This window comes from Procambarus clarkii, chromosome 20 (genome assembly GCF_040958095.1).
Source record: "Procambarus clarkii isolate CNS0578487 chromosome 20, FALCON_Pclarkii_2.0, whole genome shotgun sequence".
Classification (NCBI taxonomy): Eukaryota; Metazoa; Arthropoda; class Malacostraca; order Decapoda; family Cambaridae; genus Procambarus; species Procambarus clarkii.
In genome coordinates this window covers 22,378,041-22,389,546 of record NC_091169.1, presented here as the reverse complement: position 1 = coordinate 22,389,546, position 11,506 = coordinate 22,378,041, and the positions used below count along the sequence as shown (strand labels likewise).

The 11,506-nt window shown below is 43.0% G+C and overlaps 1 protein-coding gene across 16 annotated transcripts in view; it reads left to right on the top strand.

Annotated features, from left to right (window-relative positions):
* Positions 1–11,506, top strand: part of LOC123755482 (protein fantom) — a 79,707-nt gene that overhangs the window by 12,424 nt on the left and 55,777 nt on the right. For 11 of the 16 annotated variants that reach the window (XR_011229184.1, XM_069327676.1, XM_069327680.1 and 8 more), the window contains exons 4-7: positions 165–242; positions 3,638–3,797; positions 5,986–6,213; positions 11,114–11,221. Coding sequence is in view for 15 of the 16 variants with exons in the window: in XM_069327676.1 (XP_069183777.1) it covers positions 165–242; positions 3,638–3,797; positions 5,986–6,213; positions 11,114–11,221 (574 nt within the window). In the remaining variant the exon portion in view is untranslated. The remainder of the gene's footprint in view (positions 1–164; positions 243–3,637; positions 3,798–5,985; positions 6,214–11,113; positions 11,222–11,506) is intronic. The other 5 variants (XM_069327684.1, XM_069327685.1, XM_069327681.1 and 2 more) reach the window with 1 other exon arrangement.

Here is an 11,506-nt window from a genome sequence, read left to right as displayed (position 1 = left end):
TTAAAGTTGTGGATGGAATTGGCTTCAACAACCTCTTTCTTCAATGCATTCCACTTGACAACCACCTGTACAGGGAACGAAAACTACCTTACATGTTTTTGACTCGATTGCATCTCCAGTTTACACCACTGTCCTTTTGTCCTACCTGTTTTTAATTCAAACAGAGAGCAGGGAATAGGTGATCAACCTCACCAAGGAACTAACCTCAGAAAGGGGATCAAAGGAAATCAGTCAACAGCAAGGTAAATGAAAACAAACAACTTGGCAAACGATCCACAAGTAGTCACGTGGTTTACCCTCTAGTAACAGTTGCCCACCAGCAGATAATTACTTAAATGAAGTTACAGGATGAGAGCTATGCTCTTGGTGTCCCGTCTTCCCAGCACTTTGTCATATAATGCTTTAAAACTACTGATGGTTTTGGCCTCCATCACCTTCTTGCCTAACTTGTTTCAACCGTCTACCACTGTTTGCGAAAGTTAATTTTCTTATAATTTTTTGACAGCTTTGTTTAGTTAGTTTAAATCCGTGACCTCTTGTTCTTGAAGTTCCAGGTCTCGGCAATTCTTCCCTATCAATTTTATCGATTCCCGTTACTATTTTGTTCATAGTGATCATATCGCCTCTTTTTCTGTGGGGTGCCACGTTGGCTCCCTGGAGCTATTGGACTGATATTAGCTATTATTAGTGTGGGGCTTCAGTCATATGGAGATGTCTTGCCTACCAGGGACCACTTGCCAGATCATGGTTCCCTCAGAGAGGTGCGGGGAGCAATGGCCCATGGAACTGCCATGTATGAAAGTTTTCATGTTGCTATCGACTGGGGGTTATACACCCAGAAGGTAGGTGCCCCAAAACAGACCCCAACTGGTAGGAAAATTACAACCCGAGACTGAACAGAGGCTAGAAACTCCCCCCAAGGCAAACAAAAAAACAAGCAACACATCATCACACCGCGGCCCGGTTGATCGTGCCGAACCGCCCATCCCCCCCACTCTCCTGGGGTGAAGCTAACGGGGTAGACATCTACTCTGGTCTCAGTTGCCTGACAGGCTTTTCATCCGGGCGGTTGTTTCAGCTGTGCATTGAGCGGTGACCAGGAGTCCAGTACCCAGAGCTTGCATGCTCTTAGGGCTCACTTTCCTTGGCTACGCCCTGTAAGTACAACCCTTGGGTGTCAGGGTTCTCTTTCTTGGTGCCTTTGGGTTCCCACTCTCATAAAGGTGGCGGTCGCTTGACTTCTGCCTCGCCCTTGGGGTCAGCTTAGGTCTCGGTCCTTTCGTTTGGCTCTGGGTAGGGAGTGGCTGTTGCTGGTTGGAGCACACCGGGCTGCACAGTTTGCATACCAACAGCGGTCGTGACACTCTCTGGCCAACTGTTGTAGCGGAGCTTCTTCAGGATTCTTTTCCTGCTTTTAGTGTCTTTCATTGCCTAGTGGAGGGCTGCCTGGTTTCCTATTAGGTACACCTAGGTTCCTTGGGGCAGTCCTCCTCTCGGGCCCCCAAGGTTGCTCACCTCACAGGGGCCAGTTTGCCTGGGTTAACAAACTGTGTTACAACTGGCTTTGGCAGCAGCAGTGCTTGGGCTTCCAATAGAGACACATCCCCCTCCAGGTCCTGGAAACCCGTTGGGGGCTTGGTTGATCAAGGGATGTGTCCTCCAAGTTTCATCTTGCCATGTGCGAATTTGTAGGTTGTTCGTTGCCCTTGTCTCAGGGTATCGATCACCTGCATTGCGTCCATCAGGCTGCTTGTTGAGTCACCAACACCTTCGACCTGGGGTCGTGCGGGGTCTTGTTACCCGCTCGTTCTCATGTTTAACCATTCTTCTTCGGAAGATCTTAAGGGTCAAGCGGCTGTCATGTTGTATAGTAGGTTTAGGTTATTGCAATGCGCTCGGTTGGTTACCCGCTCGAATGCCCCAGGGCTGCCCCATTTTGGTTAGGGCCCGGACTTTGGGGGTGTTGGTTTCTTTGGCCTTGGTTCAGTCCATGCCCTCAAGTCCTTTCTTTGTTAGTGTGGTTCGCCCTGCTCCTCCATCCCCTGCTTCTGTCTCCCAAACGTCTGAAGGTTTTGGAGTTGGGGCCGGGTTTAGTTGGGGTTGAGACTCGGGCGGCCCCGGGGGGCTGCCCCATTTGATGGGGCAGCCTTTGAAGTCTGTTCCTCCTGCTGAAGCTTCTGGGTTTTCCCAGCAGGCTCCCCTTCTTTCAGGCTTTTCCCTTGGACTCTGCCTTTTTCTGCCTTTTATGGCAGTGCTGGTTTCTCTGGACTCTTGTTTGTCTTCGTTGTTCCCTACGAGTGCCTGCTTCTTGCATCCTACCCTCTCTCTCTCCCCCCTGGGGACTTCTGGGTGATGGCCTTGTCCCTTGGTCTTGTGTTCTCAGACTGGGGTTCCTAGTTTTCCTTTCTGCAGGGCACCAGTTTTTGTTCCTGGTGTCCTTGCCCTTTCTGCTTGACCGGCTCCCAAGCCTTCGGAGTTTCTACGAACTTCGTCTATGTTGGCAGTGGGGCTCATTTTTTTTTTTCCTCTGTGATATGCTGCTAGGTCCAGTGAACGTAGTACACCGAACGAAAAAAACACACTCACTCACTCACACTCACTCACTCACTCACTCACTCACTCACATATTGGAGTTTAAGTCCGATATAATTCATCTGGGTGAATTTTATCATCAAATAATAAACACGTGGAAAATACTGGAGGGCCAGGTCCCAAACCTACTCGGTAAAATAACAACATACTGGAGTGAACAATAAGGAAGAAAATGTGAAATAGAGCCAGTGCAGAGCAGGGGTGCCATAGGCACAATCAGAGAAACCTGTATAAACATCAGAGGTCCACAGTTGTTCAACATCCTCCCAGCGAGTATAAGAAATATTACCGGAACAACCATGGACATCTTCAAGAGAAAACTAGATAATTTTCTTCAAGAAGTACCGGACCAACCGGGCTGTGGTGGATATGTGGGCCTGCGGGCCTGCTTGATACCTTCTTGATGGGCTTCTGGGATTTCTCTGCTCCAAGTAACAGCCTGGTGGACCAGGCTCTCACAAGTCAAGCCTGGCTTCGGGGCTGGGCTTGGGGAGAAGAACTCTCAGAACCCTATCAAGCAGGACATTAATATTAGTGTTCATATGGGAGAGTAATATTGGTGTTCATATGGGAGAGTAATATTGGTGTTCATATGGGAGAGTAATATTGGTGTTCATGTGGGAGAGTAATATTGGTGTTCATCTGGGAGAGTAATATTGGTGTTCATCTGGGATAGTAATATTGGTGTTCATCTGGGATAGTAATATTGGTGTTCATCTGGGATAGTAATATTGTGTTCATTTGGGATAGTAATATTGGTGTTCATCTGGGATAGTAATATTGGTGTTCATCTGGGACGGTAATATTGGTGTTCATCTGGGACGGTAATATTGGTGCTCATCTGGGATAGTAATATTGGTGTTCATCCTGGACTGTAATTGTGATGTTCATCTGGGACAGTTGGTATACAGCAACCTCTTGTATATATATTTGTTTGTTCAATATATATATACTTACAAATGGCCAGCTTGAAATTTGATATATTAGAATGTGGTAGCTGGTTGGCAGAGGTATCTTCTATAGATCTAATTCTTCTTTGCTGCAGGTTACAAACTAAACTTCGGAAAATAATAGCAGATAAAAAGAAAGATGGCAACAGCAAAGACAATGCTTCATGTAGTGTCCAAGAAATGGAATATCAGGATGTCTTGGAAACTCAGCGGCAGTCTATAAGAGAATTACGACTGAAAAATGACCATCTGGAGGTAAACACAACCATTTACATGATATATATTTATTTATTTATATATACTGTATATACAAGAAGGTACATTGGGTTTGTGAGAGTACATAGCATGATGTTTGTTCATTCTTGTAAAGCCATTACTACGCACAGCATTTCGGGCAGTTCCTTAATTTAACAGATAATATTAAGTAGGTAAATTCTTGCAAAACTTTTTTAATGTTAACAGGTACATTGTAATTTTTTTTTATAAAGATTAGTAAGTATATTACAGTTCATTGATAGCTTTGATTGATAGCATTGATAGCTTGATTGATAATTTGACAAAGATTAGTAGGCACATTAAAAGCATATTGATAGCACATATAAGGTGATAGCTACTGTTATATGGTATATTAGTCTGGGGCATTAGTCACATGGAGTTCTTGCCTACTGGGAACCACGAGCCAGACCCAGTAACCGGGTGGACTCGGTTACACCTCATTCCCTGTTTCAGGGCTTGGGTCTCTCAGGTTGTCCGTAGGGTCTGTCCTCGTAATATCCTAAGTGTAATTACCTCAGTGTAGTTACAGGATGAGAGCTACGCTCGTGGTGTCCCGTCTACCCAGCACTCTTTATCATATAACGCTTTGAAACTACAGAAGGTTTTGGCCTCCACCACATTCTCACTTAACTTGTTCCAACCATCTACCATTCTGTTTGCGAAAGTGAATTTTCTTATATTTCTTCCGCATCTTTGTTTAGTTAGTTTAAATCTATGACTTCTTGTTCTTGAAGTTCCAGGTCTCAGGAAAACTTCCCTATCAATTTTGTCAATTCCTGTTACTATTTTGTACATAGTGATCATATCACCTCTTTTTCTTCTGTCTTCTAGTTTTGGCATATTTGATGCCTCTAACCTTTCCTCATAGCTCTTGCCCTTCAGTTCTGGGAGCCACTTAGTAGCATGTCTTTGCACCTTTTCCAGTTTGTTGATGTGCTTCTTAAGATATGGGCACCACACAACCACTGCATATTCTAGCTTTGGCCTAACAAAAGTCGTGAACAGTTTCTTTAGTATTTTGCCATCCATGTATTTAAAAGCAAAATATGAAGTTAGAAACCATACCATAGGCTCCTCACACAACATTCTTTACATGGTCCTCAGGTGATAGTTTTCTATCTAGAACCACCCCTAGATCTCTCTCTTTTTTTTATCAGAATTCTGTAAAGATTTCTCACATAATTTATAGGATGTGTGGGGTCTATGTTTTCCTATTTAACATTTCATAACATGGCATTTATTCACATTAAATTCCATTTGCCAAGTGGTGCTCCATATACTTATTTTGTCCAGGTCGTCTTGAAGGGCATGGTAATCGTCTAAGTTTCTTATCCTTCTATTATCTTAGCATCATCACCAAACATGTTCATATAATTCTGTATTCCATCTGGTAGATCATTTATGTAGACAATGAACATGTCTGGGAGTTCATTGTCTTCAAAGTTCGTGCCCCATGATCGGAAATTTGCACCTCTTACATTCAGGCACGGGGGTTTTGATGTTCGAACAGGGTCCTGTCCGCCCGTTATTTGGTTAATATTCCGAGTCCCCAGCGACACTGTGTGGCTTTTCAGTGCCTGTCGCTGTCTCATCTTCGTCCTGAAGGACACAGGTGAATCCCTGTTTTACTTCTCTGTGGGTACTGTATCTAGGTTCAGGGAGCCGACGGGACTTCCTACAGAAAACCAGCATTGAATGTAATGAAACGCCATTTTCTGGGGGGAGCCCCTTGGGGGAGGGGCAGCGTGTTGGTTTGGTGATGTTTTGCTTGTTGCATTGTTTTTCTTGTGAGTTCTTGTACTCTGTTTGGTCTTGAGTTGCCATGTTCTAACAGTTGGGGTATATTTTGTGATGCCTACTTTTCTGGGTTCCTTTCCCCAGTCGATGGCAGACATGAATATACTCTCAAAGAGTGAAGTTTTCATAAAACATTGCTTCCTGCACCTCTCTGAGGGAGCCAGGTTTTGGCTTGTGGTTTCTGGTAGGTAAGAACTCCATGTGATTGATGCCCCAGTCTAATGTAGCTTATAGCTACAATGATAGTATGATAGCTCCAGGAAGCCTCCGGGGCTCACCCAGAAAATGGCGGTTTGTTACATTCAACGCTGGTTTTTTTCCGAAGCTATCTAACATACAATATGTTCACAAGACTTCATATATTTTGCAGAGAAAACTGAAATTGGCCAATATTCAACTGAGTGCCATAAAAAAAAATAAGCCGTTGTTGTTTCGACATGTAGGAGCCAGAGTTGACAGTGGATTGAAAGCAAAACGGCCACCAGTCTCCCCTCAAGTAAAACAGCTTGTTCAACCTAATTTATCACCTGCAAAACCTACATCATCTGACGAGTCTTTAGCTCTGACATCAGCACCATCTGTTCACCAAGCAAACTCTGTAAGTTCTTTTTTAATACTTAATTAAGCTTTCAAGATAATCAGATTTCTCAATTTTTCTTAGTAAAGTTTTCTAAATGTAGCATTGCTAGATTTAATTAATAGTGTATAAAAAGTTGTTTTTCAGAGATTGCTTTCTTGGTAGTTTCCAATAGCTACCATTGGATTATCATTAGCTACCAACCATTCCACTCATGCACTGCTTTCCCAGGACCAGTACCATCTCACTAGACATCTTTTGACAATCTCATGAGCTGCCGGGAACAGGTACCAGATTCTTGCCTCATTACAGGAGCAGGGCAGCTGTATGTGTCATAAGACAACACATATTGAGGGAACACCTGACAAAATATGGTATGGATGAATACCAAACAGATATGCAAAACTAATCCATATTAACCAAAATACACCTTAACTGCTCTACCCTCCTGCTTGCAGATGCCATTACTAGTCAACAAGGGCCTAGTGTTCCCTAGCCAAACATTTATCTGGTGCCCTCTCCTAGAAGCCAGTATGAGGCTATGTTTAGCACACCAATAAACAACATGAAAGTTGATGACCCAGACAGCTTCTTTATGAATGACATTCAAGCTGCTGATAATATAACGGATATTACCACAAAATCGGAAGACTTTGAAAGAGAAATTGACAATATACCTATGCACTCAGCTCCTGGGCCTGACTCATGGAATTCAATATTCATAAAGAAATGTAAAGTACCAGTAGCATGAGCACTCAGCGTAATATGGAGAAAGAGCCTAGATACAGGGAAGATACCAGCAGCACTTAAATCTGCAGATATAGCTCCTTTGCACAAGGGGGAAAGTAAAGCCTTGGCAAAAAATTATAGGCCAGTTGCACTAACATCACACATAATAAGTATTTGAAAGAGAGATTAGGAATCAAATTTCTAGCTTTATGGAAAACAATGAGTTGCACAACTCAGGACAACATGGATTTAGAGTGGGAAGATCCTGTCTGTCACAGTTACTCAACCACTATGACAAAATCACAGAAGTTCTAGAAGAAAAGCAAAATGCAGATGTTGTATACACAGACTTTGCAAAGGCATTTGACAAATGCGACCATGGGGTGATAGCACACAAAAGGAGGTCAATGGGAATAACTGAAAAAGTAGGACGTTGGATACTCAATTTCCTGACGAACAGAACACAAAGAGTAACAGTCAATCAAATAAAATCAAGTCCAAGTGCAGTTTAAAGCTCTGTACCTTAATCCTTAACATGCTCGGGGTTAATATCCTGTCATCCCCACAGGCGCATGTCATTTTGAAAAAAAAAAAATTATTTTTTCTTCCTAACCTGTTAATTTGTGTTCACTGATCACGGGAAAAATAATAAAAAAATCGTAAGTGGCATATATTGCCCGCTATAGGGCGAGGAAGTCTGGCAAATTATAGGCGCTGACTCAGCGTGCGTCCCAGGCGGTCTGTTGCTCGCCAGCTGTCAGGCCGGAGTTGCCACAAAGAGATAATTACCTAATTATTTTAATGTCTCTGATTGATTTTTCATAGTTTTTTTGCTGTAATATTATTCAATAGTGTGTAGTTTGATATATTTATATAATAAAATGAGTGAATCATTGCTGTACTCAAAAATATGGTGTGCATATTGTTGATTCAATTATGTTCATCAATCAGTGAACAAATACTTTGTCGGTTATTACACTATAAGCACAGGTTATATATAAGTATCTGCATGTTTTGTTCACTATAACGAACCACTAAGTAGCTATTATGAGTCAAAAAGTAATGAGGAGTGACCGCCGTGTACCAGCCAGTCACTCCCGCCCTCCCTCCAGTCATCTGACTCGCCCACATTCTCCTCCCACAATACTGTTTTTTCTATAATTCACTATATACAGACGTTATATATAAGTATCTACATGTTTTGTTCACCATAACTGTACATCTAAGCTTGTATGGTGAGTAAAGGCACAAATACGTAGGACCTCACACAGTCAGCTGATGGCTGCCGCCCTCAAGGCCAGACGCACTAATATTTCTCCTCCAACAATACTGTGTGGTGTTATTACGCTATATACACACATTATATATAAATATCTACCTGTTTTATTCACCATACTTGTACAAATAAACTGGTATGGTGCCCAAAGACCATCGTGGTAACCAGTAAAAACCCACGTCGTCTGCACGGTGGGGTCATGCAGACGATGCCACCGCCCTCACCAAAATGGCGGCTCCAAACCTTCTCTTGCTGTTTATACCCTCTATACACACATTATATACAAGTATCTACATTTGTGTTCACCATAGCGAACCACTAAGCTGGTGTGGCGAATGCAGTCAATAAAAGGTGGCCACACACAGTCAGAAGACAACGCCACCATCCTCCCTCCCACAGCATTACTCCTCCCTCCATGGCTTACAGCACTAAATATCACCACAATCCTGCTATTATCAGAACCCTGGTCAGTTTTACCACAGTCAGGGGTCTTCTGTAATAATATCATCGCTACATAATAGCATGAACAAGTATATTTTGTCATTTTTAGGCGATGCTGTGGTCACAAGCTGAACAGCAGTGCTGTTAGTTCATGCTGTGTGCGTCAGGCTTGGTTGCTCACTCAATACTGAGGCCAATAACACCCGGGAGTTTGGCCCACGATTTAAAAAAAAAATGGCGTCTGTTTACAAGAGCCCTGATGAAGGTGTGGTGAACCCCGTGTATCCGCGGGCCGTTTAAATCTTGCGTAGTACTCCAACACATCATATGACGTGATGCACAGTTGACTGGAACAACGTCCAACACGTCATATGACGTGATGCGCACTTTAAGAGTTAAGGTACAGTCCTTGCACCACTGGTGTTCCTTATTCTCATATCAGATATAGATAAAAATACAAGTCACAGCTTCTTGTCATCCTTTGCAGATGACACAAAAATCAGCATGAAAATTACCTCTGCTGAAGACATTGAAAAATTACAAGCAGATATCAACAAAGTTTTCGATTGGGCAGCAGAAAATAACATGATGTTTAACAGCGATAAATTCCAGTACTCAGGTATGGCAAAAATGAGGACCTGAAACATAATATAGGGTACAAAACACAATCGAATCTTCCCATAGTAGAAAAACAGCATGTCAAGGATTTGGGAATAATGATGTCCGATGATCTAACATTTAGGGAGCATAACCAAGCAAATATTGCGTTAGCCAGAAAAATGATAGGATTTATTACGAGAACTTTCAAATCCAAGGATCCCATCATAATGGTTGTACTCTTCAAGTCACTTGTGTTGTCCTGTCTCGAGTACTGCTCAGTACTCACTTCCCCCCTCAGAGCAGGAGAGATTGCTGAAATAGAGGGAATACAGAGAACATATACAGCATGCATAGACGAGATAATGCACCTAAATTATTGGGATCATCTCGAAGCTCTCCAAATGTACTCCCTAGAAAGGAGACGAGAGAGATACCAAATAATATACACATGGAAAATACTGGAGGGCCAGGTCCCAAATCTACACAGTAAAATAACAACGTACTGGAGTGAACGATATGGAAGAAAATGCAAGATTGAATCAGTGAAGAGCAGAGGTACCATAGGCACAATCAGAGAACACTGTATAAACATCAGAGGTCCGCGGTTGTTCAACGTCCTCCCAGCGACTATAAGAAATATTGCCGGAACAACTGTGGACATCTTCAAGAGAAAACTGGACTGTTTTTAAGAGAAATTCCGGATCAGCCGGGCTGTGGTGGGTATGTGGGCCTGCGGGCCTCTCCAAGCAACAGCCTGGTGGACCAAACTCTCACAAGTCGAGCCTGGCCTCGGGCCGGGCTTGGGGAGTAGAAGAGCTCCCAGAACCCCCATCAAGCAGGTATTCATGTCATCTCCCAAGACCTGTATGTTTTGTATTGAAGTACAGCATCTAACTTTTCTGTTTGTTTTTACAGTCCAGTGTTTGATTTCATGCTTATTCTCCTAGTGATCAGTATTGCCAGTAACCTTGTTATTACCTAAGTCACTGTGTGTGACTTGTGGCTTTAGCTGTGAATTCAAGGTAATTTTTTCTGGTCTGTTGTTAACTAATACTGTTTGCTACAAGGGCTATGTTGTCTGAAGTTGGTGCTTATCAGTAACTACAGAAGAGCGAGATGTAGCTCTTTATGCTCCGCCTCCTAGGCTTACCTGATGTGCTAATTAATTCTCTCAACATAGATGTTTTCATTATATTTTTTCTTAGTTATGGATAGAATTGGATTCCACTTGCCGACCACCTGTACAGGGAATGAGAACTTCCTTGCCTCTCTTTTTTTTCAATTACATGTCTTGCTTCTATTGATGTCCCTTGTCCTACCTCTTTTTAATTCAAGTAAGCTTCGTTTGTCCACTTTGCCTGTTCACCCTCAAGATGGGACCAGGTTCAGGTGACACCACCATAGCCCAAGTGGTACCATGCTGGGTGTGACACCACCACACCCCAAGGGGCACCATGTTGGGTGTGACATCACAACTCAAGGGATACCATGCTAGGTGTGACACCACAACTTAAGGGGCACCATGCTGGGTATGACACCACAATCCAAGAGACACCATGCTGGGTATGACACCACATCCCAAGGGACACCATGCTGGGTATGACACTACAACCCAAGGGGCACCATGCTAGATGTGACACCACCACAACCCAAGGGGCACCATGCTGGGTATGACACCACAACCCAAGGGGCACCATGCTGGGTGTGACACCACCACAACCCAAGCAATTTAAATAAAACAGGTTGGTCAAAATAAAACATATGGAGCAGTAAATATACTAATGGAATGCATGGAGAGAAGAATTGAACATCATTGTATATGCAACCTAAACTTGTCAACAATCTCAAATATTTACTTAAATTTTACTTATTCAGGCATTGCCAGAAATAGTTCGTGAAATTTTGGAAGAAGCGAGAAAGAAAATTCTTGACCTTGAGGCTGAGAGAGATGATCTTCAGGAACATCTTCTTGAGAAACAACAGGTAAGGTTATATAATACTTTTCTTGTTCAGGAAGACAATAAATAGATTGGAATAAAAAGGTTAAAAATGATGACCATAAAGCAAACATTTTGTTGAGTGTGTCCAGGTGCCTCTTTGTGCATGTGTCCCTCCCTTGGTTGCTCCCCAACCAAGCCGGGCACTTGGATGATTTACCCTGACCTCAAGGATACTTATTGGCAAATCCTTATACATCTGGGGTTCAGAGATTCATTAAGTTCTATAGTGGGCCACAGGCTTACCACTTTTGGCTCTCTCGTTCGGGCT